This window comes from Cyclopterus lumpus, chromosome 8 (genome assembly GCF_009769545.1).
Source record: "Cyclopterus lumpus isolate fCycLum1 chromosome 8, fCycLum1.pri, whole genome shotgun sequence".
Classification (NCBI taxonomy): domain Eukaryota; kingdom Metazoa; phylum Chordata; class Actinopteri; order Perciformes; family Cyclopteridae; genus Cyclopterus; species Cyclopterus lumpus.
The window spans coordinates 6,808,075-6,832,962 of NC_046973.1; the positions used below are offsets into that span (position 1 = coordinate 6,808,075).

The window sequence follows — 24,888 nt, forward strand, 5'->3', positions numbered from 1 at the left end:
TCTGCAGTTGTTGCCCCCCCACACCCCCCCCCCTGCATTCTCTCTAGCACATCCCTGCCCACCTAGTTGTGACGTGCTCAGCCAATGAGAGGCCAGTGCATGGTGAGCAAGCACCAATGAGGACACTTTTTCATCTGTATAAAACTTTTCAGGACAGTTTGCCGGGTTGCACTTTCTGTCAGTTCAGGGCTCTGAGGGGAGAGCAACAGCCCAGAGAGAGAGAGAGAGAGAGAGAGAGAGAGGGGGTCGAGAGAGAGCCAGTGTGAACGCAGGGGGGTTGCCAGTTTTTAATCCCAATCCCACACTTCCAGAAAGTGGTGGGTGAACATTTGAGCTTCACTTGTTTTAACTGTTGGTGTCAGGCCGGCCTCAGACTTGATGTGAATGTTTCTGTGTTTTCTATCCCTTTTGTTCCCGAAGCCTCTCCGTTTCAGCGAGGATGGAGAACGCATACATGAAAGAGTCGCCAGACGTTCTGTCTCACTTCGGCGTCTCTGAAGAAATCGGCCTTTCGCCCGAGCAGTTCAAGAAGAACCTGGATAGATATGGCTTCAACGGTGAGGGAGATGGATGGCTGGATGGATGGATGGAGCATTGGAAGGTGTAAAGAAAGAGTAGTAGTGAATTGAGTGATAAAGGAATCTCAGGATGAAGGAACACACACGTATCTTTGGATTTAGAGTGAATTTTTGGAAAGCAGCAGAAACAATGAGCTCCTGAGATAGAATGGCTCAAACACACTGAAGGGAAGAAGAAAGAGAAGGACGACAAGTCGTGATGAACTGGCATTGTGTGTGATGTTTTTGATGAAGGTCTAACTGCGGGGGGGCGGTGATGTTTGTGGAGCAGGTGCATCAGAGTTTCAGGTTTCTGACCATCGCTACCGGCTTTATTTTTGATTGAAGATTCTTTGTTTATTAGTGAATTAAAGCATGACCCTTTCAACTCAAGGTCAACCCACTCGTTTACCAACTGCCTCCCTCAGTGGGATGGAGCTGAGCGAAGTCCGTCCGCTGAGGAAGGCCGTGAAATGCAGCTGAATGCCCTTTAAAAATGTCTGCAAGAGGACTTTGACTGTCTTTTGTCAATTTGAGTATAATTTGGCATTTGAGAAAACACCTGCATTGTAAAGGCAATTTAAACTCGCCATGGCATTGATACACAATTATAATTAATAGCATTATGTATCTCTCTGTTGCATTTAACAGTGTTATTACTGTAATGGTGTAATTATTATTTGTAAAATAAACAAAAAAACAAGAGCAACATGGAGGGTTTTATCGCCTTCTCATTGCATTAAATCGTGCTCAACAGGTTGCAGTGAAGGTTTGAGGGGCATCTCAGCAGATAAATGTATGTTGACAGAGTAACTAAGTAATAAAGGTAACTGTAAAGGTCAGTTATTAAAGTCACTTTATAAACTGGCAGAGGTTCAAGGAGGCCTGAACAAACCAGCTGCTTCCTCACATTAATTAACCACTTAGAGTCCTATCAAAAGTGCAATAGATAATAGTTTCTGTCAGGTGGGTTTGATTCTTAAATGTATAAAAAAAAAAGTTAAACGATGCAGTAAATGTGGCGTGCATCTATGCTTCATTAATATTGTTTGTCTCTCTTCACCCACAGAGCTGCCAGCGGAGGAGGGTGAGTTCACATTAAGCCTCAAACACCTGCTTTTCAATTATTTATGTTTGAATCACATGTCATTTTAACTTTGTGCGATCCGGACCCACCTTTTTTCTCGTGGTGCCGCTGGTTATTGTGACCCAAAGTACTAATAATCCAAAGTCGGAGATGTTGGATGTATGTCTTCGACAGGTGTTGTCCTTTTCAACCCACACTAATATGTGTCTATGTCGTAACTGCCATGATAGTTTTACTATATTAACTTGGCCCAAAGAATATAGAAAGTAAAGCTATCCACACAAGTTTGAACATCATGCAGACAATTTACGTGTCAGATATTTTATATATATATATATATATATATATATATATATATATATATATATATATATACATATACATATATATATATATATATTCATTGTTGGCTTCATCTTAATCAATGCTTCTCCTACTGAACCTTTGATGGTGACTGTCACAAACACGTATATTATTGAGGTTACGATGACTTATATATGTAAATATATAGGTGCATACACAATTGACCACACACACTTGAATGCTGGCTTTGATGTGATTTGATGAATATGTTCAACAGGAAAGTCCATCTGGGAGCTGGTGATGGAACAGTTTGAGGACTTGTTGGTCAGAATCTTACTGCTGGCCGCCTGCATCTCTTTTGTGAGTTTGATCACTTTTCTCTCTTCCATGATACGTGTGTTTGTATTTTCATTGTACAGTAGCCTCACATGCAGCCTGCTGAGGGTTTACAACATGGGCTTTGTGTATTTAAGGATCTTACGCTGAAAAGCAATTTGGACAAATGTGCTTCATATTAAATCACCAAAGCCGTAATATAGTCCAAACTATAGATGGAACAAACATCTCTCATGAGAATGAAAAAAAAGCCAAGAAAAGAGAGTATAAAGTTAACAGTTTGTAATAGTTTGCCACAAAATATGATTTTATTATTAGATGACACCAATTATATTATCATACAGAAGATCATTAGTAGATATCTGAGAACCCTAAATGTGTTGTGCCAAATTCTATTACATATTTTACATTTTAGCAAAATATACACCACTTAATAAAACTCATGCATGCAGCATATTGGAGCCGACCAATCAGACAGTGGTATCATCAATTAAAGCACTTGCGTGACCTTTCTCCCACTCGGCCATAACAAGCTCCACCAATTAAATGATTATGTTTCAGTCTGAATTTAGGGACTTATAAAGGGACCATGTCTTTAGCGCCTCACAAAGAGAACGGAAGTCTCACAAAGTAAAAGACAGAAGTGCTCGATAAAGAACCTGACGGTGACGGGAGACGTGTGAACCGTGAGCTGCATCTTTTTAGACCCCTCGACTGGTTTGTTTTGTCGTTACACACACACGCTCACACACATCGCTGAGCTATTAAATTACATTTGGATCCATGTCCTCACTTGCATTTACACCAGGAATCTCTCACTCTCTCTTTCCCTCTCTCTCTTTCTCTCTCTCTCTCTTTCTCGCCCTCCGCGATTGCTCTCTCCAAAAACAGTTTTGTGGAAGAGAGGAGGCTGGACACATTGTCTTAATCCTCGATCTCTGCCCTCCGGCCTCCCTGCACAGCTGTCACTATGGCCTTAGAAGGCCTGACGGCTGCGTGTGTGTGTGAGTGTGTGTGTGTGTGTGTGTGTGTGTGTGTGTGTGTGAAATAGAGAGAGCAAGATAAAGAGAAAGAGAGAGTGTGTGCACATATGCATAGCAGGAGCTTTATTTTAAGAAAGTCTCAAGCCAGGATGAGAAACTGTATCCTTAGACAAAGGTCAGGGATGGAGGGAAAGAGGGATGGCTTGCAGGAGAGAGTGAGAGACAGGGAGGAGGGTGAGGGAGAGAGTGAGAGACAGGGAGGAGGGTGAGGGAGTGGGAGGTCGAGGATTGGGTTGCACAATGGCATTGTTTGTGTGACAAACGAGAGCAATAGATTCAGAGCGGTACACGGTTTCTAAAAGCGAGAACATGCTGCAGAGACACGGCCGTCCTATTCATACGCACAGGAATGTCTGACGACCTTCGACCCTCATCGGGGAGATCGATCGTGTCTTTGAAGGGAGGCAGGGCGAAGACAGGCTGGAGAGCGCGAGCGACTATTTTTGGAAAAGGGCTAGAAAAGATGTGAGATGAAGAGCGGGCGAACGAAAAATGCAGATTATGACGAGGAGGAGGAGAAAGTTGGACGGCGTAGCTCGTAGAGGAGGACGGGCCTCTCTCTGCTCCGCCGGCCTGCGACTAATCTGTGTCAATGTCCACACGGAGGCTTTCCGAAACAGACGCCCACCAGGGAGGACACTGTCGGACTGGAGAGTCACATGTAGAGGAAAGACTTCACACATAGGGTGACATAAGAGACAACAATGATCCAGCGATAGTTCATAACTGTCAGAAATAGATACTCCGTTCTTTCTTCTGTTTAACGCTGACCAGCAGTAAACGATGATACTGTTGCCCTGAGCAACAGGTACACAACAGGGTATCACCAACAGTTATAACGTATATCAATAACTCAAGATGGAGTCAGCGTGATTATCCGATTTACATCTTCAACCCCAACAGATCCACTACGTGATCCTTCATTACAAAGATGTCCAAACCCACAGAGCTTTAAAGATAATAAATACCAAAAAGCTTTTTTGAGAAGTATGTACAAAGAGATGAAGAAAGCATCAACAATAAAATGGCGCCGTGATAAAAGTGACACAATAAAACCATAACCTCAGTGGGGCTGCAACTAAGGTTTTTTTTTCTATAATTTCCCCAAATTATTCAGATAATTGGAAAACACCTGTTACTACTTCCCAGAGCTCAACTTGATGTCAATAAAGTTTTATTCTACCAACAGTACAGATTAAAAAAAGAAAGAAAGATGGGCAGAAAATCCTAGAAGCTGAAATCAGAGAATGTTTGGCATTTTGTTCTTGATAAATGACTTTGATAAATGACTTTGATAAACGATGACTTGATCATACTTGTTATTTTTTGTTGATTGATTAACGGTTTCAACACTAAATCTTTCATCTTGAGGACACTATGTGCCTCCTAAATGTGAGGTGTTTGCTGCTTTTCTGTTTTCATATGATTGTTAATTGGATATCTTTAGAAAAATAATTGTCCGCTTGAGACCTAGTGGTTCCTCTGAATGGTAATATGTTGTATTCTGTTTAAACACAACAAATATAATAAAAGGGGATAAAGTCTGAGATTTGAAAGTGGCTCTCTGTCACCTCGCTTCCCAGAAATCCTAAACATCATAAAGTTCTTCGTCTCTTTCAGGTGCTGGCTTTGTTTGAGGATGGTGAGGAGACTGTCACTGCCTTCGTGGAGCCCTTCGTCATCCTCCTCATCCTCATTGCAAATGCTATCGTTGGAGTGTGGCAGGTCAGTGAACACACACACACACACACACACACACAGAGAGGAACAATTACAAGGACACATACCTGCCCCTGCATGTCTTTTACACACACCTAAATAGAATCTTATACTTAGCAACAGTCACACACAATAAATCCCACACGATGGTTCAGGTCGCAGCCCGTGTCCTTTACAGCGATCACACGGGAGCTCTGGAGTTCGAGGGAGTCCAGAATGAGAGGCATGACGTCAGCCGGAGGTGAAAAGGCCAAAGGTTAAGCCAACGTGGTGGCGAGGGGAGGAAGGGGGGGGGGCGGACTGGAACCCTTGAAGGCTCAAACTGCAGTCTGCTTTGTTACAATCCACAGTAAAAATACAGAGCGACGATTGGGTTACCACAGGCCCGGGGAGAGCATGTGTGTGTCTGTGTGTGTGTGTGTGTGTGTGTGTGTGAGTGTGTGTGTCTGTGTGTGTGTGTGTGTTTGTGTGTGTGTGCGTGTGGTCGGAGGGGGTTTCATATGAATCCTGCGGCAGTCATTTGGAAACTATGCACAAGGATTCCCACATGGTGGGTACGGGGGAGAATGGAGAGGGGGGGTGGGAGGCATAGAGGAGGCTTTACACTTTGAGGCGGAAGCCACAGAATGAACCCAACATCATGTGGTAAGACTTCATCAACCTGTTGTTCAGCAGACAGACTCACACACGATGGTCACTCACAATGTGTTCAATGTCAAACTTTAACGATAATTTAGCATCGCATTACCCAAATGATGAATTATGTTACTGCTGTTGTTCTCCTGTTCTTTGAGGACGGATTGACTTTAATTCTATTTTTTTATATACTTGAATTATGTATGAGCTGAATCGATGGCTAACCGCACCTGGCAATAAGAGAATAATTGCCATGTATATATATATATTATATATATATCTATATATATATATCGTGACATCCATCCATCGCGCAATCTGCAACTTTTAGCGTTGTGGTATTACAATGGATCGTAATACAAATGTTTTATGTTTTGTTCTGTGTGTATTTTTGCAACAGGAGCGCAATGCAGAGAGTGCCATTGAGGCTCTGAAGGAGTACGAGCCTGAGATGGGGAAAGTTTACCGGTCGGACAGGAAGAGCGTGCAGAGAATCAAGGCCAGGGAGATCGTTCCTGGTGATGTGGTGGAGGTTTCCGGTAAGAAGGGGCTCTCTCTTTCCACCGCTTTACCTCAAAGTCTGTTGGGCCACTAAAACCGCTTCAGGAACAGTCAAGTGTAAAAACCTCAAGGTCAAAGAATATCTATACTTGGTGTACAAAGTTTACTAAAATATGCTGGCTATAGCCACACAGGGTTAAATGTCAAGCCCAACTTTCTGGAACTTCAGAATAGGACTTGAGTGGTGAAATACAGGAGAGTTGGAAGCATCTGACCAAATATTCATTCTGCTCAAATTTAGCGTGCACATTCCTGTGCATGTGCCATTGTGACGCAGCGGTAGCATTATAAAATATATGACTGTGAATGCAATGCAGCCGTATGGAGCCACTGGTCTGCGGGAATTTTCTTTTTTAGTCGGGAGATGAGGAAGCAAAAGAATCAGCAGCTGACGTTGGGAAATTTGAATTAAGTCTCGCTTCGGCTTGTATCTGAAAGTCAAATCATGATATAGTGGATACTTTATACTAAGAATAAACTTTAATAATATTCAGAGCCCACTTTAACTATGTGGCACGCACTAATACTTAAGCCAAAGCTCATCTCTGTAGCTTATTCAGGACTTCTCAACCTTGGATGGAGAAAGCAAGTGTTTTACGAACTGACTATCAGTTCAGAGTGATGATAATCGACTCCAAGCTTGAGCTGAAAACATTTTTGAAACGGATGACTTTTGCACTAGAAACTCTTATTTCATTTGACTCCTGTTTTCACATGAGGAAGAAATCAAGCTTCTGGGCTCATTTGCTCATATATTACAAAAGAGTCACGTGTGTGTGCGTGCATGCGTGTGTGTGCGTGCGTGTGTGTGTGTGAGCACATGTCTCCTGATGTCCTTGAGAATGAACATGGGCCCTTTTAAGGCAATCACAGAAAAAAGGGGTGGAGGGGAACTGAAGGAACTTGCTGCGGGAAGAAAAAAAAAACAAGCTTGAGTATAAATACACTTAATATCGACGGCCGGCTCCCTCCTCTGTCTCTCCCTCTCCCTCTGTTCGCTGTACACCTGTTCTGTTCATTTCATGATCTCCCCAAGGTCTCCCTCTCCCTCTGTCTCGGACTGTGGTATCAGTTTTCAACAACAACACTATCCACCCAGAGTGCTAAAACCAGTCAATCAACCCCCCCACCCGACCCTTGTCCCTTGTCCTGCTGCTGTCACATTGACATGAAGTTGTTTGTGCTGTCATCCAGCCAGAAAAGCTGCTCAACAAATCAAAATGGTCTGATGAACTTTTTTGTGCGTTTCTCCCTGTGTGTGTGTGTGTGTGTGTGTGTGTGTGTGTGTGTGTGTGTGTGTGTGTGTGTGTGTGTGGACACTAGTTGGTGACAAAGTGCCAGCTGACATCAGGCTCATCTCCATCAAATCCACCACCCTGCGCGTGGACCAGTCCATTCTCACCGGTAGGTATCAGGTGGAAAGACAGACGTGGTGTATTGGTGATGTCCGCTTCCTAACCTGAGCCCCTCACCTAAAACCTGTGCGTAGGTGAGTCTGTCAGCGTGATCAAACACACGGACGCTGTCCCAGACCCCCGAGCCGTCAACCAGGACAAGAAGAACATGCTGTTTTCCGTGAGTGTTTTTTATGAGAACTTCTCCATTTTTGAACCTTCCTTCTCCATTCCAACATGCTTTTTAGCAGATATATTGTAATGTTTAGCATGTTGATAATATCTGTTGCATCTATAAAAACCTGCAAAATGTACAAAGTACTTTGAGAGACAAAGAAAAGCAACAGGGAGGCCCGACAAAAGAAAGACAAACTAGGAAAGTAACATTTAAACACACAACATACAATACAGTATAATAGATGAAACAATAAAACCAATTGACATATTAGTTAGCCTGCTAGCATGTTATCATTTGGAGTGAACACAAAGCACACCTGAGGCTGAATGTCATTAGCTTTGCTAATATTTGATATTTGATAATTGATATTTTTTCATAAACTAATCTAATCTATCTAATCAGTGAGAGGATCACCAAAGTTCTGACAATTCATCTTGAGGGGGACGTCAAAGCACTTGGAACTAAATGTCATGGCAATTTCCCCAATATCTGTTGAGACATTTCATTTAAAAAAACACAAAAGTGACACTAAATGAAAAGTCAGGCGATCACCAACGTCTGTAGGGTTCATCCTGTGGGGATCATGAATTTCTGTACAAAATGTCATGACAATCCATCCAATAGTTGAGTTATTTCTGTTCAGTCCAGATCGAGCAGCTAACTTTATTTCGAATGGTTCTTCTCCGTCTTTGCTCAAACTCTGATCAGGGAACCAACATCGCTTCAGGAAAAGCCACCGGTATCGCTGTTTCAACGGGCGTCTCCACTGAGATCGGAAAGATTCGTGACCAGATGGCTGCCACTGAGCAGGAGAGGACCCCCCTGCAGCAGAAACTCGACGAGTTTGGAGAGCAGCTCTCCAAGGTGGGTGAGGCAGACAGACGGATCTGAAACAGGATCACCACAGTGACAGTTATCTATTTATTAATTTAGAAAAAAAATGAGGACCAATATTAGTTTTAAATGACTTGGAACTGTATCTCACACCTCCCCCTGACTGCCTGTCCTCCAGGTCATCTCCCTCATCTGTGTGGCTGTGTGGATGATCAACATCGGCCACTTCAACGATCCCGTCCACGGAGGCTCGTGGATCCGCGGGGCTGTCTACTATTTCAAGATCGCTGTGGCTCTGGCTGTGGCTGCCATCCCTGAAGGTAAACTCTCCTAATGTGACGCTCCATTAAAAATCAAATGAAGACCACTGGCTGATTGATCACTACAACATTGTACCTCGAGGAAGAACTCCATCGATTTAAAAGTCTGCTCAACGGGTCTTGGAGAGTCGTATAGTATTGTATACGTGCAAGGTAGAGGAATGTGTGGAATAACAAAAGACAACATCTCTCTGCTGCATTGATTTTTAATTGTTATAATACGAGCCTCTTGGAGTTTGAGTTGATTTCCTCAAGGTGTGAACTATCCAGAAGAGTACAACTAAGTAAAACCACCTTCTATTGTTTTTGGTGGTTTTAATGACAGGCAGGAAGAACAGCCGAGACATCTTTTTAACTTCACCTTAACCTTCCACAGTGTTTACTTGCATGTGTCCTGCAAACTGTGGCGATGCTCGTCACACACCACGGTCCCATGATGCCAAAAGGACATCATCATCTGCAAAGACACCCTAATGTCACCAAACTGGACACTCTCCAGATCTTCTTCACACCATTGTCAGAGTAGATTTCTGCCAAGAATCTGAACACAGAATCTGAACACAGCTTGGGGCGTATTTCCCCTCCCACAGGAATACCGCAGTCTGGGCGTCCTCCAGCTGATGGGTTTAGGGACCACAACTGTTGTTAGCAACCCAGTGGCAGCTGGCTTTGAGCAGACATGTCAGATCATTCTTTCTCTAATTTAGTTCTTCTTAATGTTGTTTTCCATCTTCCACCAGTGACTGTTGGTTTCATTGAGTACCTCCATGCCTGATCTCTCGCTCCGTCCTCCGCAGGTCTGCCCGCTGTCATCACCACCTGCCTGGCTCTGGGAACACGCCGTATGGCCAAGAAGAACGCCATCGTCAGGAGCCTGCCCTCTGTGGAGACCCTGGGCTGCACCTCAGTCATCTGCTCCGACAAGACCGGTACCCTCACCACCAACCAGATGTGTGTCACAAAGGTAGGTTCATGCTCACCAAACCAATATCGTGTTCAATCCAGATAGGTGACGGTAAATAAGAGCAGATCTAACATGCGTGTGGTCTTTTGTTTCCATGCAGATGTTCGTCATTGACAAAGTCGAGGTTGACAATGTTTCCCTCGGTCAGTTTGACATCTCAGGCTCAAAGTACACCCCCGAGGGAGAAGTGTAAGTTCATCTTATAGGACCCTGCACACACAAACACTATAACCCATTGTTAAACCTTTTTTTTATAACAAAATATTTAATTTAATTCAAAATATCTTTGACAATCTTTTTTTGCCAGCACAAGGAATGGCATGTTGGTGAAGTGCGGCCAGTATGACGGACTGGTTGAGCTGGCTACCATCTGCGCTCTGTGCAACGACTCTTCTCTGGACTACAATGAGGTCTGCAGAGCATTCAGGAGAATGTGTGCTCATGACATTCGTGGTTAATTGTGACACGCGGCCAACTTCAAATGTACGTTTGTTCTGTCTTATTGCTCCACGATGCAGTCCAAGGGCATTTATGAGAAAGTGGGCGAGGCCACAGAAACAGCGCTGTCCTGTTTGGTGGAGAAGATGAACGTGTTCAACACTGAAGTGCGCGGCCTGTCCAAGGTGGAGCGGGCAAACGCATGCTGTTCTGTAAGTATATGTAAATATTCCATAAAGCACGTAGCATGTTATCCTGTATACAAAGACATTTTAGTGTAACACAGTGGAGGATTATCACAAGTTTGCGACATTAACTTAAAGGGTTCAATATATATGTAAATATGTCAATGTCCACAGCCCTGAAGTGGTAAAAAAAAATGTATTTCAGGTTTAATTAGTGGAAACAAATACAAATAAACAGTGAAGTAATCGATGGGCTAGACTCAACCTTGATCTTAGATCATTTTCCTCCAGTTGACCTTCTTCTTCCTCATTTTCTCACAGGTGATCAAGCAGCTGATGAAGAAGGAGTTCACCCTGGAGTTCTCCAGAGACAGAAAGTCCATGTCGGTGTTCTGCTCCCCTGCCAAGTCGGGCAAAACTCCTGTAGGAAACAAGATGTTTGTCAAAGTGAGTGTGTGACACCAGACACAAAGTACACAACGAGTCTCTGTGAGGAGGTCCTGATGGTCCCAGCAGCGCTTGGGGCGTATTTCACGATGAAACAGCCTCTGAATTTTAAATGACCAAAATGAAGTTCAATGAATCAAATCATATGTTAGTCAAACACCCTATGTTAATGGTGGTGTTGAATGTTATGTTAACTCTGTCTACAGGGTGCTCCAGAAGGTGTCATCGACCGGTGCTCGTACATTCGTGTGGGCACCAGCCGCATTCCTCTGACCGGCCCGGTCAAAGAAAACATCCTGTCAGTCATCAAGGAGTGGGGCACCGGGCGCGACACCCTCCGCTGTCTGGCACTGGCCACCTCCGACACACCGATGAGGAAGGAGGACATGAACCTGGTGGACTCCACCAAGTTCGTCAACTATGAGGTAGAGGATGAAGAAACGTTAAGGCAGAAATGAATAACTCATCAGATTGTACAAGAAGACAGTATCTCACCTGTAGTTTATACTCCTGCTTGCAAGTATCTCCAAAGGACACTAAATATGTTGTTGTCCTTTTTTATCCAGACTGACTTGACCTTTGTCGGCTGTGTCGGCATGCTCGACCCTCCGCGTAAGGAAGTCATGGGCTCCATTGAGCTGTGCAGGGCCGCTGGCATCCGAGTCATCATGATCACTGGTCAGTAGGCGCAACACACAAATTATTTGAATCTCAAACAAACAATTTTGTCACAGACATAATGTCAAAATCGTCATTTCTGTCCTCCCAGGTGACAACAAAGGCACAGCTGTGGCCATCTGCCGTCGTATCGGCATCTTCACTGAGGATGAGGATGTCACTGGCAAGGCCTTCACCGGCCGGGAGTTTGATGACCTCGATCTGTACGACCAGAAGATCGCTGTGCGAAAGGCCGGCTGCTTCGCCAGAGTGGAACCGTCCCACAAGTCTAAAATCGTTGAGTTCCTGCAGGGCTTCGATGAGATTACCGCCATGGTGAGCCGAAAAGATGGAGCGTGGAAACTTTGTTGTTCCTCATGCTGAAAATGGAATGAAACCATTATCTTAAAGTATCTTACCTCTCTCTACCCTTCACCAAGACTGGTGATGGAGTAAACGATGCCCCGGCCTTGAAGAAGGCGGAGATTGGCATCGCCATGGGCTCTGGCACTGCCGTTGCCAAGTCTGCCTCTGAGATGGTCCTGGCTGACGACAACTTCTCCTCCATTGTGTCTGCCGTTGAGGAGGGCAGAGCCATTTACAACAACATGAAGCAGTTCATCCGCTACCTCATCTCCTCCAACGTCGGCGAGGTCGTCTGGTGAGTGCATCCTTGTGTAGACGGAGGTGAGGTGTGATAATAACTTTTACAAGTCAAAACTAATACAAATGTACTTCCTCTCTCCGACACTCAGTATCTTCCTGACGGCTGCCCTGGGTCTGCCCGAGGCTCTGATCCCAGTGCAGCTGCTGTGGGTCAACCTCGTGACTGACGGTCTGCCCGCCACGGCGCTGGGCTTCAACCCTCCTGACCTTGACATCATGGGCAAAGCCCCCCGCTCCCCCAAAGAGCCCCTCATCTCTGGCTGGCTCTTCTTCAGATATATGGCCATCGGAGGTAAAAACGCATCACAATCTTGCAGAAAAATCCCTCTTTTCACCTGGTGGTGTTTGTGTGTTGTGGCAATTTCCTTTATTTTGTCTGAAATGGCCTCCATTTTTTGATAACGCTGTCATTCAAAAGAACACTCCGCCTTCTGGGTATCGTGCAGAAAGTTAACATTGATTTCTTCAACAACAACAACTTCATTAAAAACTCTCTGGCCACATGTGTATTAAAGACTGTGGATTTTAACTGTTGGATTTTAACTAAGATAAATGAAAGACTTTATTTAACAAAGTAACATCTCCTCCAGGTTATGTTGGGGCTGCAACTGTTGCAGCAGCTGCCTGGTGGTTCCTGTACTGTGATGAAGGCCCAATGATTTCCTTCTACCAGCTGGTTAGTATGCAACACTCTAATATTTGTGTACTTTTCCTCCAAATGGTGCCAGATCACACAGCGTACGCCATCCAGAAACTGTTTGTGTAAACTAGTTTCAACCACACTTCACCGGGTGCCAGACCGCAGTAAGATGTCATGTCTCCGTCTTCCCCCTCAGTCACACTTCATGCAGTGCAGCGAGGACAACGAGGACTTCACTGGGATCCACTGCGAGGTGTTTGAGGCCGCGCCCCCAATGACCATGGCTCTGTCTGTGCTGGTCACCATCGAGATGTGCAACGCTCTGAACAGGTCTGACGACACGAAGAACATACTTCCTGCTACGCATCCACCTCGACGCCGTCAGTGAACAATAGACGTCATTCTGACCAGTGGCGTCAAGTAAAGTACATTCAATCAAGTACTCGGCCAAAGTACGCAAGTCAAGTACTTGGGTATTTCCATGTGATGCCACTTTGTACTTCTATTCTGCTACAAGTCAGTAGCACCATTTTTTGACAGATATTAAATATTAAATATTTTAAGTACAATTATTCGATAATACTCCTGTACTTGTATTTATATGGGGCGTTAAAAGGCAACATTTTAAAACTGCTGTATTGGCGCTTTTACGTACTTTTAAGTACTTCTACTTAAGTAAACCCACTGTAAACTACATAACAGTATTTAAGTAAAAATTCACTCCCAATCGAACATCAATATCGACAACACTAAAAAGCGAAGTCAGCAGTAATAATAATGCATATTACGGTATATAACATATATCAACATTACACCCATGTGCGTCACTTTTTTTGTAGTGAGCACTTATACTAACTTATGAAACAGACACTCCCATCATATGCATGCATACATTTTAAGTAGTATGATCCCTATTACTATGATGTTATTATGATTATGATAAAGAGACTATACACAACATGTTGAGCTCATCCTCCTTCAAGATGCAACATATAAATGTGTCACATGCTCATTCTTCAGGTCCTTTTGTCGACATTTATCTTCCTACATTCACCTGAACACACAAACACACTTTCACATGCCCTCGAACATTTTCAGTCTGCATTAAGGTTCACCTCCACCTCCCCCATCCAACCCCACCTTCCTCTTCCTCTTCCTCCTCCTCCTCCTCCTCCTCCTCCTCCTCCTCCTCCTCCTCCTCCTCCTCCTCCTCCCAGCTTGTCTGAGAACCAGTCCCTGCTGCGCATGCCCCCCTGGAGCAACGGCTGGCTGGTGGGCGCCATGACCCTCTCCATGTCCCTTCACTTCATGATCATCTACGTCGATCCCCTGCCCGTGAGTCTGGCCTCCTGCACCACACACATCCGTCTCTCTCTCTCTTTCTCTCTCTCTCACACACACACACACACACACACACACACTCTCCAACCTCCATGTTGCCATTGCTTAAATACTTAACAGATGAGGAACCGCTCAGCTGCCCAAATTACTAACAGGGATTTAAGGAGCTTTGTGAGCTCCTAAAATGGTGTGAATTGTTTTTTATCTGAAGTGAATTTGTATCTTAACCTACAATAGTGTGAAGATACAAATTTGCAGAAATGAAAACACATTCTTCAGGAGGGAATAACACGACATAGTCACATGAGCACTGACGTTAGTATTACTTTACAGCGGGTTTCTTACTGCTGGTTGTGCAGCTTTAAAGTGACGTTGCTCTCGTCCACAGATGATCTTCAAGCTCACTCACTTGAATGTGGAACAGTGGTTGATGGTGCTGAAGCTCTCCTTCCCGGTCATCCTCATTGACGAGGTTCTCAAGTTTGTGGCTCGCACATATCTGGAGGGTAAGCAAAGCACGTGACCCGTGTACAACACGTTTCCTTCCTTCTGCATCTGTGTGGTGTTTCGAGCCAGTCTGTGTTAAATATGCATCGTGTACGAAAACACAGAAACACAAATTTCAAGTTTATGACCCAGAGTGCAATCTCAGTACTTTGTGTCGACATTTTGATGTGGACTTGGACACGACTGATGCTTGACACAATTAGCTGGGATGATATTTTAACAGAATATTTACAAGATACCAGACCTACTTTTAAAATATGGTTGTTTTTTTTACATTAAACATGACTTCATCCTCCTACTTTAACATTTTAACCTGAACCCGTACTACGAATGTCTCCATTTTATTGATTTGAAAGGAACATATTGATAAATGGAATAATTTACCTCCCAATTAAATTGTTCTTTTTCCTCACAGTTTGTAATGATCTCCCACCCTCTTTCCTCTAATCTCTGTTTACTGTAATGGGACATGCATCCAACTTTCCTCTCCTTGGATGCTCCTTTTCCCCATTCCCTCTCCGACAGTCTAAACCTATTCCCCCTCCTCCACGCCCCTGTAACAAAAGGTTTCCCCCTGACTCCCCTCAAGGCTCAAGCACTCTGCATCGTGCACAGATCTGTTGAGTTTGTCTCCGTCTTGCAAATCTTTCTGGACTAAGGTTTTTATATGAGCAAAGTCAAATTAAGAGAAGGCTGCTTTTACATAATAACCACATTAAATGAGCATTCATGGTCTGTTGGGGAAATAATCCAGCAACGTTTTTACTTTTTTTAGCAAAATGCACAGTATTGGTTTGACATTAAATGCGTAGTCAAAGTGTGCTAATGTTACTATATCTACTTTGAGAGCATCTACAATCTACTAGAAGCAATACACTGAAGTAACATCTTCAAACTTCAAATAATAAACACCAACTATGCACGATGCTGAGACCAATTATTCAATTTCTACTGACTCTTCCAGAAAGCTGTAAAGCCAGACAAACTGATCCCAGCTACACTCAGGATCCAAATGTATTTGCTCAAATCTTTAGTTTTTTTTAATGAGTTAAACTTGAATTTACATTTATATTTGACTGTATTTCAGCTAATTTGCATAATTCTTCCCCACTATGTGAAACTGGTGTTCGGCTCAATAACCAGAAATGTTTATGTGAAGATTTGGGAATATGCTAGTTTGTTTTTTTTGCATAGAGAATCCACCCATACTGGAAAAAGGTGGATGGATGGTATATTGTGTGTATCAGATGTATTCATTCGTACAAAAATATAATTCCGAAATGTAAAAATGTAAAATGTAAAATGTGCTTTTTTACGAGTTGTATCTGACAATTTCTAGTCTTTGAGTAGTTGCCAGGCAACCAGCAGAGACTCCAGGAAGATACTGGTCCCAGCAAAAAAAAAAGCTAATTCTTCTTCTTTTACGCGTTATTTTTTGTACACATTAAACCAAGAAAATATAGTGTGTTAACACGCTAGCTGTTTGGTTATGCTAAGCTAAGCTAGCTGGGATGGAGGAACAGTGTTCAGCTCATCATCTGGCTAACTAGAGACAACCAATCAAATTAGCATATTCCCATAAGCATTTTACAACTCAACCTCGGCATGCTGCCAGTACCGCTCAGCTGACCCGCTTGTTTTGCTCTGCAGGGAAAGTCTAGAGGCAAAGAGCGACAGAGCGGCTGAAGCAGAGAAAAAAAAGAGAGAGACGCAGAGGATGGAGAGGATGGAGAGGAAAAGGCCGAGCACTGCCACTGAAGGAGCGCCCGCCAACAGCCGCTTGCCGTGATCGAAACATCCTGTGGTGTGAATACAAAAGAAAACACATACGCCATCTGAAAAAACACCAAAAGAAAGCTGCAAAATATTTTTTCCCGTGTATGTACTGAAGTTAATATATATAGGTGAGAATTATTCAAAATATTGTGTTGATTCTATTCTTAAAGAATAAAGATATGTATTAAAGAAAGTCTTGGATGTCATTGTTGTTTTCAATTCAGTTCTTTTTATATGTAAATAATGGCATTAACAGATGTTGAACTCTTATTTTCTGACATTAATTAAGGTTCTGTCATGCAATTAATTAAGGTTCTGTCATGCACAATGAGAATAATAATATGGTGCGACTGAAAACTTAAGTCATCGCATTAACATAAAAACAAATACATTTATGAATGTAGTTTGGTTTATGACAGTTGTTGCACAAGTGAGACAGCGGCAGATGTTATCACAATTAAGTTACACATTGATGTATAATTCTGTATTAATACTTTAAGACTAAACTATCATCTCTCTCCAGGTAACAATTTACATTATTCTGGGTTTTTGCAGCAGCTCTACTTTGTATTTCCAAATAGGTTAGATGGAAATGATCAAATCACACAGTATATTAAAGTATATTGTACGGAGAAATATAATATGCACATCAGTCTTTTTCATTTCCTTTGACCCTTTTTGAATATGCAGCTCTGTTTGAGAAAGCTTATCATAATGTTTGAATATGAACTCAAAGGATGAAGAAAAGATTGTGACAGCCTATATTTCCTTTCCAATATGTATTAACACAGAACAAAGTGACGAGATGTAACACATTCACATTTCTTCATAGAGTTCACTTCAGTTCAAATCCACAATCATGAATTAACTTGGAGTTTAAAAGCAAGATTAGTTAACAATGCTGAGCTAAAATAAAAAGACAACAATTAATGCATATGATACAAATCCCATCTGAAATGCAGTTCATTGAGGAGTGTTACTGCTTTGTGTCACAGTTATTCATTATTGCACTGTGATCCGTTGCTTTGCAAAGAACATACAAAGAAATGTTTGCATGGGGAAATGATTGCATTTCAATTATTAACACAGTGAAATACAGAGTGTATACAGACTGGAATCATGTCAGTTTTTAACATTTACGTGTGTAATAGTAGAGGAATAAACGTGTTACTGGATGGAAGAAAAAAGGGAATGTGAACCGTTTTCTTTTTTTACCCAAAGCATTTACGGTTCTCATCATCACTTTGGGCGCAAAGCAACAGTGTCAGTCATCGACACGGAACCGTCACCTCAACCCCAAAACAATGTCTCTTTAGGAACATCTCATGTTAGAAGTGCTAGCAGCACCAGCTGTGGTCATCGCAGTGGTCACGACAGTATTTCATTCGGTCGGTTGGTCCTTATTGGAGAAGTGAATCGTGGTCTATGCTCTTTGGTTCCAATATACTGTAATATATATATATATATATATATATATATATATATATATATATATATATAACTCAACTCACGAAGCGTCTGCAGGCAGGGAACCAGCTTCACTGACTCCCTCCTCCAGGATTTCCCTGACTTGTTCAAGACTCTCCGCCTGCCGAATTACCTCCAGCTTCATCTGAAGGCACAGACAGGAACATTGATATATATGGAATTGATTTGATCAATTTCTAAAACCACCCAAGCAAACTTCTACAACTGCATGTTGCTTCCTACCTGCAGCGACTGGGACAGCTGGACGAAGTCCATCTGGACCGTCTGGCTGGTGTCCACCTGAGAGCGCAGGCTGATCAGTTGGCTCCGCAGCTCCAGACACTGTTGATGCATGGACGCCTGACAGCCGCGGAGAAATTGTTAGAAAATGTATTACTTTGGCAACTAGCAGTAGTATCAACAAACAAGCACATGTCACTATATGTTGTACTCGCAATGTAAGCGTAATCCAGTATTATGGATTCATGGCCCACAACTATGTGTCACACTCATTATGTTTATATTGTAAAGCAGGCTCAGACTACATGTGCATTTCTTTCTTAATTTCCTGAAACTGAGGCCAATAATCATGATTAATTAATTAAGTTATCATGATTCCTCGGAGGATGGACTCAGTAGTCATTGCGGACTTAAGTATAGAATAACACATGGTTGTACAGAAGATTGTTTCGGTTCAAGAACTCCATCAATCAGGAAGTTGTTTTAAGACCTTCTTTTTTTGTTGACGCACATGGGTGTAATGTTGATATGATTCCTAACATTTAAGGATTTGTTTAAATAATCAGCACTACAGACTTCGCTGAGGCACACAGGCAGCCGTAACACTCAGCGTGGAGCTCAAAGAAGCAGGTTGCATTTACTTTGTCAGCACTGAGGGTCTTGTTGGTGCGCTGCACATGAGACAGCGCCACCCGCAGGCCGTCCAGTTCAGTGCGGCAGGCCAGCAGTTCAGCCTGCAACTGGTCCTTCTGACTCTGGATCCTCTCCGTCTCCGTCTTCAGACTGGACAGCTGCACTGCACGGGCAAGGAACGACGGAAAAAATGCTCATTACAAGTTGCCTCTTATTTAAGTCGTTTAATCGTCGGTTCAGTTGGATAGACGTGTGAAGTGAAATAAATCTGAATGAAATGTAACGCTACACCAATCACAAGATTTACTAATTGGCTTATCAGACTAATAATAAAGCTGCAGACTCACCTTCTAAAACTTCTGATGACAGTAGTTGCAAGTGGGAGCAGGAGGGGAGAGAGAGAGAGATAGAGAGAGAGAAATTAAAACCATGTCAACACAGTCAGTGAGCAAACCTGCCCTAAATAATAATATAATCCACAGACCGTCCTCCTCTGTCCTGGCGGCCAGCTGCTCCCTCAGGTTGACTATCTCGATGCGAAGACGCTCCTCGCAGTGCGCCCCCTGGTGGTCAGAGTCAACAGTCAGCATAAACAGTAACCACTTGCTATACAAGTTGTTCAAGAACCTCAAATTAAAAGACACCAAATAAACATTTTAAACTAACAACAGATACAAAAAAACTAAACTTCCAGAGCCAGGACATTGACAACTTGATCACAAAATGAACCAATTAATTAAGTTGTTTTAATAATGTACAGTCAAATTAAGAATAGCAGCTAAAAGGAAGTTACATTAAAAAAAGCTTCCCATAGGTTTCTGTTCCCTTTACAACACTATGTGAAACTACTAACTACATTATTCTCATCAAACCGGAAGTGAATTATGTCTAATACATTATTTTACCATCCAATTTTGCATAAGTTTGCTTGTGCTTTTTTGCCACGGCTCTAGCAAAGCGGATACACTGCAAACGAAAACCTAGAGCAGTCATTTCACCTGCAGTGTTGCTGGGAATGATAAGCTGGAGTCTGGTCCCTCATCCTCAACCTCCTCTCCTTTCAGTCTGGACAGCTCACTGCACACCTTCCTCTGGGAAAAGGATAACTCTGCCTGGACACACAGATGCAGATTTGAACACCTACGTCTGCTGAATGAGGTCATCTTACTTTATGTAATACGTGATGTACAAATCAAGTGGCTGCTGTTGGCTTAATCGCCGTGTGATGGACGAGTGAGTCATGATGCACTTGGGTTACGCATTTATTTTCACTTTAAGAGCTGCAACTTAATTTCTGTTCTTGGCATCGTTCTCATTTTAATCAAGATGGTTGAAATACAACCAACCACATCAAATTTTACATTTTAGATTAATCTTATGTCTGTACAGTAAATATGCAGCTGGAGCCAGCTGCCAGTTAGCTTAGCATAGCATAAAAATGGAAAAGGAGGTTAACAGCTGGCCTGTCCAAAGGCAAATACCTCGAAAGGTCACTAATTAAACACTGTTAGTGTAATCTGCAAAACCCTGACTAAAATGTAAAATCATTATATTGTGAGCTGGCAACCTTGCAGTGAGGAAAGTAGTCATTGAAGGTAAATCCCCATCCATGAGTCACAAACACAACGTAGGATCGACCTCATGTCACTCACCAGCCGACTCTGGACGGCATTCTGTGATTGGCTGAAAGATTTCTGCAAATCCTGGAGGAGGGCCTCTGAAGTATGGACCTGACACTGCAGCATTGATACCTGAACACACAACACCACACACACACGCACACACACACACACACACCCACACAAACAAACAAATTAACATGTGTGTCAGTCTGCACTTACTCTCTCACTGCTGCAGACTCAGAGCAGTGCTGCTCACCTGTTTGTGTGTGTGGTTGGTCTGTGTGTCCAGCTCCCTCTCCAGCTCCTCCTTCTCAGCCTGCAGCCGACACACCTCCCCTCGCAGCTCTGACACCTGCCCGAAAAACACAACATCCTGATTACACCGCCACGTCATTTGTTTTTTCTGGGAGGCTTTTGGTTGGACTGAAAACTTTGCGTGAATGTTCTTCTGTCATGAAAGTGTAAAACCCGACTTTAGAAACTGTACCTGAGCACTCAGTGCATCCCAGTCGCCGTGCATGACCAGCCGGTGTCCGGCCGGCGGCAGGTAGATGGCTTCAGGCACCAACGTTCCCGTGGAGACCAGAGAGTCGGTGTCCTCCTGAGCGTGGAGTTTTCTGGGCAGAGAGGGCGTGTCTAACGAGAAGGACAACAACGAGGCCGAGTCGCAGTGCCGCAGTGAAAAATATGCCTCTGATGCAAGAGGAGTCCCTTCTCCCTCCGCTACCGCCTCGAGCTCTGCTAATTGGTTGTGCCTCCTGTCCGTCGACAACATGACCTCGGCCTCCGCCAGGCTGCTGGCGGTGGTCGACGTGGGGGCGTCATTACTGGAGACTTCTGCATCCATCCTGCCTCTCCTTCCACTGATCTAACAGGTAGAGAAAAACAAATAACGCCTGGGATTACGACCAGGACATTTATAAACAATTTGAGAGAGAAAAGACACAAAGTCAAACACTGACCACGTTCTGTCCACCGGCTCTCCTCCACTCCAGAGGCTGAGACTGGAGGACAGATATCCGGGCCTCATACTGCGCTGCCGTCTCTGTGGAGACAACAGGATCATGAAAGAATGATTAAATTCTCCAGTCAGATAAACAGCATCTGGTTTGTCTCAATGGTTGACATAAAAAAAATTTTTTTTTCATAAACTCATGATACTTCAAAAAAGTAAACGAATAGCTGCATTTGAGATTCTATTTTATTGGCAAGACTTTAAAGTTATAACAATAAACACATTGTTTACTTCACCGACATGCAACCGTCTCCCTGTCCTCTCCCGATTCCTTATTAAATACTTGAACTACATGCTAACGTTTTAGTCGGCTCGTTCATTCTGAACTTGTTTAACTCATACTATTGATTGAAAGTAAACAGGCAAATATTATTTTTGTGTCATTTGGCCTTGTTTAAAAATTAAACAGGGAAAGAAAAAATGAAAGGAAAAAAATACTTAAGAATGTGAAATCAGATAAATGTGCACGCAAAAGGCCAGTCACAAACACACCGTGCTTATCACGCACATATAAACATGCACTGACCTCTGAGAGCCTCCTGCAGGGACTGGACCTCTTGATCACATTGTTTTTGCAGCTCTGTCAGTTCCTCCTGTTTGCTCAGCTCGCAGATCGTCGCCACGCCCTGCCAGTGTTCGGCCTGAGCTCGGAAGTCGGCTAGCTGGGCCTGCAGGCTTGCCTCTGAAAATGACAGGAAGGTATTGTAGCTTCATTACCTCGTTTTTTGAAGATGTTTGCATCTTCAAAACATGGACTCACATGCATATAACAAAACTTTGTTTGTGTATGTAGTCATTCACAGAAAAAGAAATAGCATTTTTTTCTGTGACACATCATTTGTACAAAATCAGGTTTAGAAGTTATTGTCTTAAGATTAGTTAGTATCGAGGCGATTCGATAATACTAAGTATGTGTTTCAGCTGTCAGGGTCCTGGATCTCTAAGACCTAAACACACAACTTTGGGGTATATTATTGACATTACATAATTATTACCTTATATGATTACAGGTGCCAAATAAAATAAAGTTATTGATTGATTTACGCATGTAAAGACTCCAGCACAAGTGTCCACAGTGTGTTATATTTCTCTGACTATTGTTGTTGAGCACAGCTGAGAATGTCTGTCTTCTGATGTTGGACACAGCAGCACCTGTAGTTCCAGTTTGAAGGTAAACGTTTAGCGTGACGAGCAGATCCACCTGCAACAGGTTTTATTCTCAAAGGGCCGCATAATTACAAATTAAGTTGTTATGATTGTTAGTCTTGACGTAGCTGCGATAATAGCTCATTGAAGACGTAACGCGTTGCGTTAGGGTGGTTTAGAAGAGGTCTGGTGTTACGGTTTAACAAGCGACCGTGTTAACTGGCGACTTTCCGCCGGACGCGTCCGTTGTCGTCGTAGTTACGACAGCTATTGACAATAGGATGAGAACACGTAGCTGTCCTCGTGAATGCCGCATTGTTACATTTTTCAAAACAAACCCTCTCATATAAAACGTATATATATATATATATATAGCTAGATGTCATATACTAAATAAACAGTGCGGCATTCACGAGGACAGCTACGTGTTGTCGTCCTTTTTCCCCAACAGCTGGCGTAACTACGACAACTACGGACGCGTTCGGCTGTAAGTCGCCAGTTAACAGGGTCGCCTGTTAAACCGTAACACCCCGGAGACCACCGGTTGGACGTCAGTTAGCTCGCGGCTAGCTGCGCACGTTCATTCCTATGGCGGTCAGCGATGCTAACGGGCCGTGAGTCATTTAACTGACCGGAGCAACAGGTTTCACTCACGAAGCAACAAGTTCACGTTGATGCTTTTCTTTTTTTTAAAGTGTCACAAGCCGTCACGTAAGAAGTAAAGCCGGCTCAAATTGAACGTTGCTATTTATTTGTATTACCTGCGTCTTCAGTCTTGGAGCTCATCTTCTCGGAAATTTTTTTTAAAACACAATAAAAAACACAAAAGACGTCTCTCAAGAGTCCGAGAAACGTGTCGGAGTCATTCTGCCCGAGCAGCAGGACTCTGGTGTGGAAACGTCAACTTCAGGAAACAACTTTCCCCGGTCTGAGCCTGCGGAAATCACGTCAACCTCCTTCCTGTTCTCAAACCTCTCTCCCTGTTTGCTTTGACTTTTAATGTCACTGTTTTTTATTATTGTGTTTGAACACCATAAAGCGTGAACGTGTTTATTCTTCTAGCTGCCACACCCCGGAAATCACGAGTGGTGACCACTGGAGGTCACTCAGCCGCATTATTAAAGATGGTAAGACCGCAGCATCATTTATTTATTAAGGAAGTCTTTATTACTTTGTTTTTCTTCTTTTGAAACAGGTCCTTCAACAGCAAGTGTATATAAATATCTATAATATTTTTTAATTTGATGGAAGAAAAAGTTGGTGTATAATAAACATAACAAAAATGTTTACAATTGTCTTAACGATATAATAAGTAAGATCAAGTCTTAAGTCAGCTTAAATATTTTGAGGTTGTTTTATTTTTTACTCATGGCCCAACACTGACGATATTACTCTGTGCAAGTTATGAAAAATCATTTAACAATAAATGAGGAATGAATTAATGAAAAGAATTCCATTACATTTTTTCGATTCAGTTTTTCCACAGAGCTAGTTGGAAGTGCAAAGTGTGAAGTGCTCTTCGGCTGCATGTTATCAGCTGTAAAGTCCTCTGTCGTCCTTCACAGAGGAAAAGATTGCGTAATCACAATGAATATTCAGCGGGACTTGATAGTGTTTCATGTTGCAGTCAATCCTATTTAGGTGATTAATAAACATAATCTGTTGAACAACGACTGGTGAAATAAGTCAGAGAGATGTTTAAAAGCAACCTTGATATTGAGCTGGAAACTGTATTTTCTTGACAGGGGTCTTTTTGCACCTGCTTCCTTTGCTTGACAAAGGCATGCCTATTCAAGGTTTAGTTTCCTGTGTTTGCTTTTCAATTAAAAAAAAATATGCACAATCCAAATGACTGTGTTCTCAGCAAACTGGGAGCCACACACACACACACGTTTAGCTTCAACCAGTTATAAATCTGTGATAACAGCAGAACCCTATCGTCTACACATTGAGACCAAAACTGTGGGTCTATTCATAGAACTGATCATGTTCAACCCCCGATACTCTAACAGGCCTCTCTTTGATTTTCATCTAGAAATCTGATATCTCCAGCAGGACAGGCATCCTGTCTTTGCTTTCTCCATCTGCAGTCAAACAGGGTGTGGCCAGAAGGAAAACGATGCTGCCTCCGACTAATGGAAATCAAGATATTAAGTAGATTCCTTTCATCAGGGCA

General features: G+C 42.9%; 2 protein-coding genes and 1 long non-coding RNA gene across 4 annotated transcripts; 1 reads left to right on the plus strand and 2 right to left on the minus strand.

The window, feature by feature from the left end:
* Nucleotides 1-439: 439 nt before the first annotated feature.
* Nucleotides 440-16,497, plus strand: atp2a1 (ATPase sarcoplasmic/endoplasmic reticulum Ca2+ transporting 1). The gene is made up of 24 exons (XM_034538668.1): nucleotides 440-557; nucleotides 1,627-1,644; nucleotides 2,225-2,307; nucleotides 4,947-5,051; nucleotides 6,082-6,220; nucleotides 7,566-7,646; nucleotides 7,732-7,817; nucleotides 8,523-8,678; nucleotides 8,827-8,968; nucleotides 9,766-9,932; nucleotides 10,033-10,121; nucleotides 10,240-10,342; nucleotides 10,451-10,582; nucleotides 10,877-11,002; nucleotides 11,209-11,427; nucleotides 11,569-11,680; nucleotides 11,772-11,995; nucleotides 12,100-12,320; nucleotides 12,415-12,617; nucleotides 12,916-13,001; nucleotides 13,162-13,295; nucleotides 14,183-14,300; nucleotides 14,695-14,812; nucleotides 16,464-16,497. Exons 1-24 carry the CDS (start codon nucleotides 440-442, stop codon nucleotides 16,472-16,474), a joined length of 2,991 nt encoding a protein of 996 aa, XP_034394559.1. The 3' UTR covers nucleotides 16,475-16,497.
* On the minus strand, nucleotides 9,724-11,885 carry LOC117734550. The gene is made up of 3 exons (XR_004609815.1): nucleotides 11,498-11,885; nucleotides 11,245-11,420; nucleotides 9,724-10,976 (listed from the first exon to the last, which is right to left on the minus strand). It is a non-coding gene; the product is annotated as an uncharacterized LOC117734550 (long non-coding RNA).
* A 782-nt stretch (nucleotides 16,498-17,279) lies between the features above and the next one.
* Nucleotides 17,280-23,582, minus strand: rabep2 (rabaptin, RAB GTPase binding effector protein 2). Of its 2 annotated transcripts, XM_034538665.1 has the most exons (13): nucleotides 23,474-23,582; nucleotides 22,093-22,248; nucleotides 21,514-21,596; nucleotides 21,039-21,419; nucleotides 20,808-20,903; nucleotides 20,582-20,680; nucleotides 19,928-20,041; nucleotides 19,414-19,492; nucleotides 19,277-19,288; nucleotides 18,938-19,092; nucleotides 18,300-18,416; nucleotides 18,101-18,201; nucleotides 17,280-18,035 (listed from the first exon to the last, which is right to left on the minus strand). In XM_034538665.1, the coding sequence occupies exons 1-13, from the start codon at nucleotides 23,496-23,498 to the stop codon at nucleotides 17,990-17,992; spliced, it is 1,464 nt and encodes a 487-aa protein (XP_034394556.1). In that variant the 5' UTR covers nucleotides 23,499-23,582; the 3' UTR covers nucleotides 17,280-17,989. The 2 variants fall into 2 exon arrangements, with proteins under 2 accessions (XP_034394556.1, XP_034394557.1); XM_034538666.1 differs by lacking the exon at nucleotides 17,280-18,035 and having other exon boundaries at nucleotides 18,063-18,201.
* Nucleotides 23,583-24,888: the final 1,306 nt, after the last annotated feature.

What these genes read in the sequence shown, in the direction of transcription:
- atp2a1 (XM_034538668.1), top strand. Translation starts at nt 440, where the DNA reads ATGGAGAACGCATACATGAAAGAGTCGCCAGACGTTCTGTCTCACTTC. An exon ending in TGATGTGGTGGAGGTTTCCG is followed by an intron (nt 6,221 to 7,565) that starts GTAAGAAGGGGC and finishes TGTGGACACTAG; the next exon opens with TTGGTGACAAAGTGCCAGCT. An exon ending in GGGCAAACGCATGCTGTTCT is followed by an intron (nt 10,583 to 10,876) that starts GTAAGTATATGT and finishes ATTTTCTCACAG; the next exon opens with GTGATCAAGCAGCTGATGAA.
- rabep2 (XM_034538665.1), bottom strand. Translation starts at nt 23,498, where the DNA reads ATGAGCTCCAAGACTGAAGACGCAG. An exon ending in ATGCCGTCCAGAGTCGGCTG is followed by an intron (nt 20,042 to 20,581) that starts GTGAGTGACATG and finishes CTGTGTGTCCAG; the next exon opens with GCAGAGTTATCCTTTTCCCA. An exon ending in AGACCCTCAGTGCTGACAAA is followed by an intron (nt 18,417 to 18,937) that starts GTAAATGCAACC and finishes CGCGGCTGTCAG; the next exon opens with GCGTCCATGCATCAACAGTG.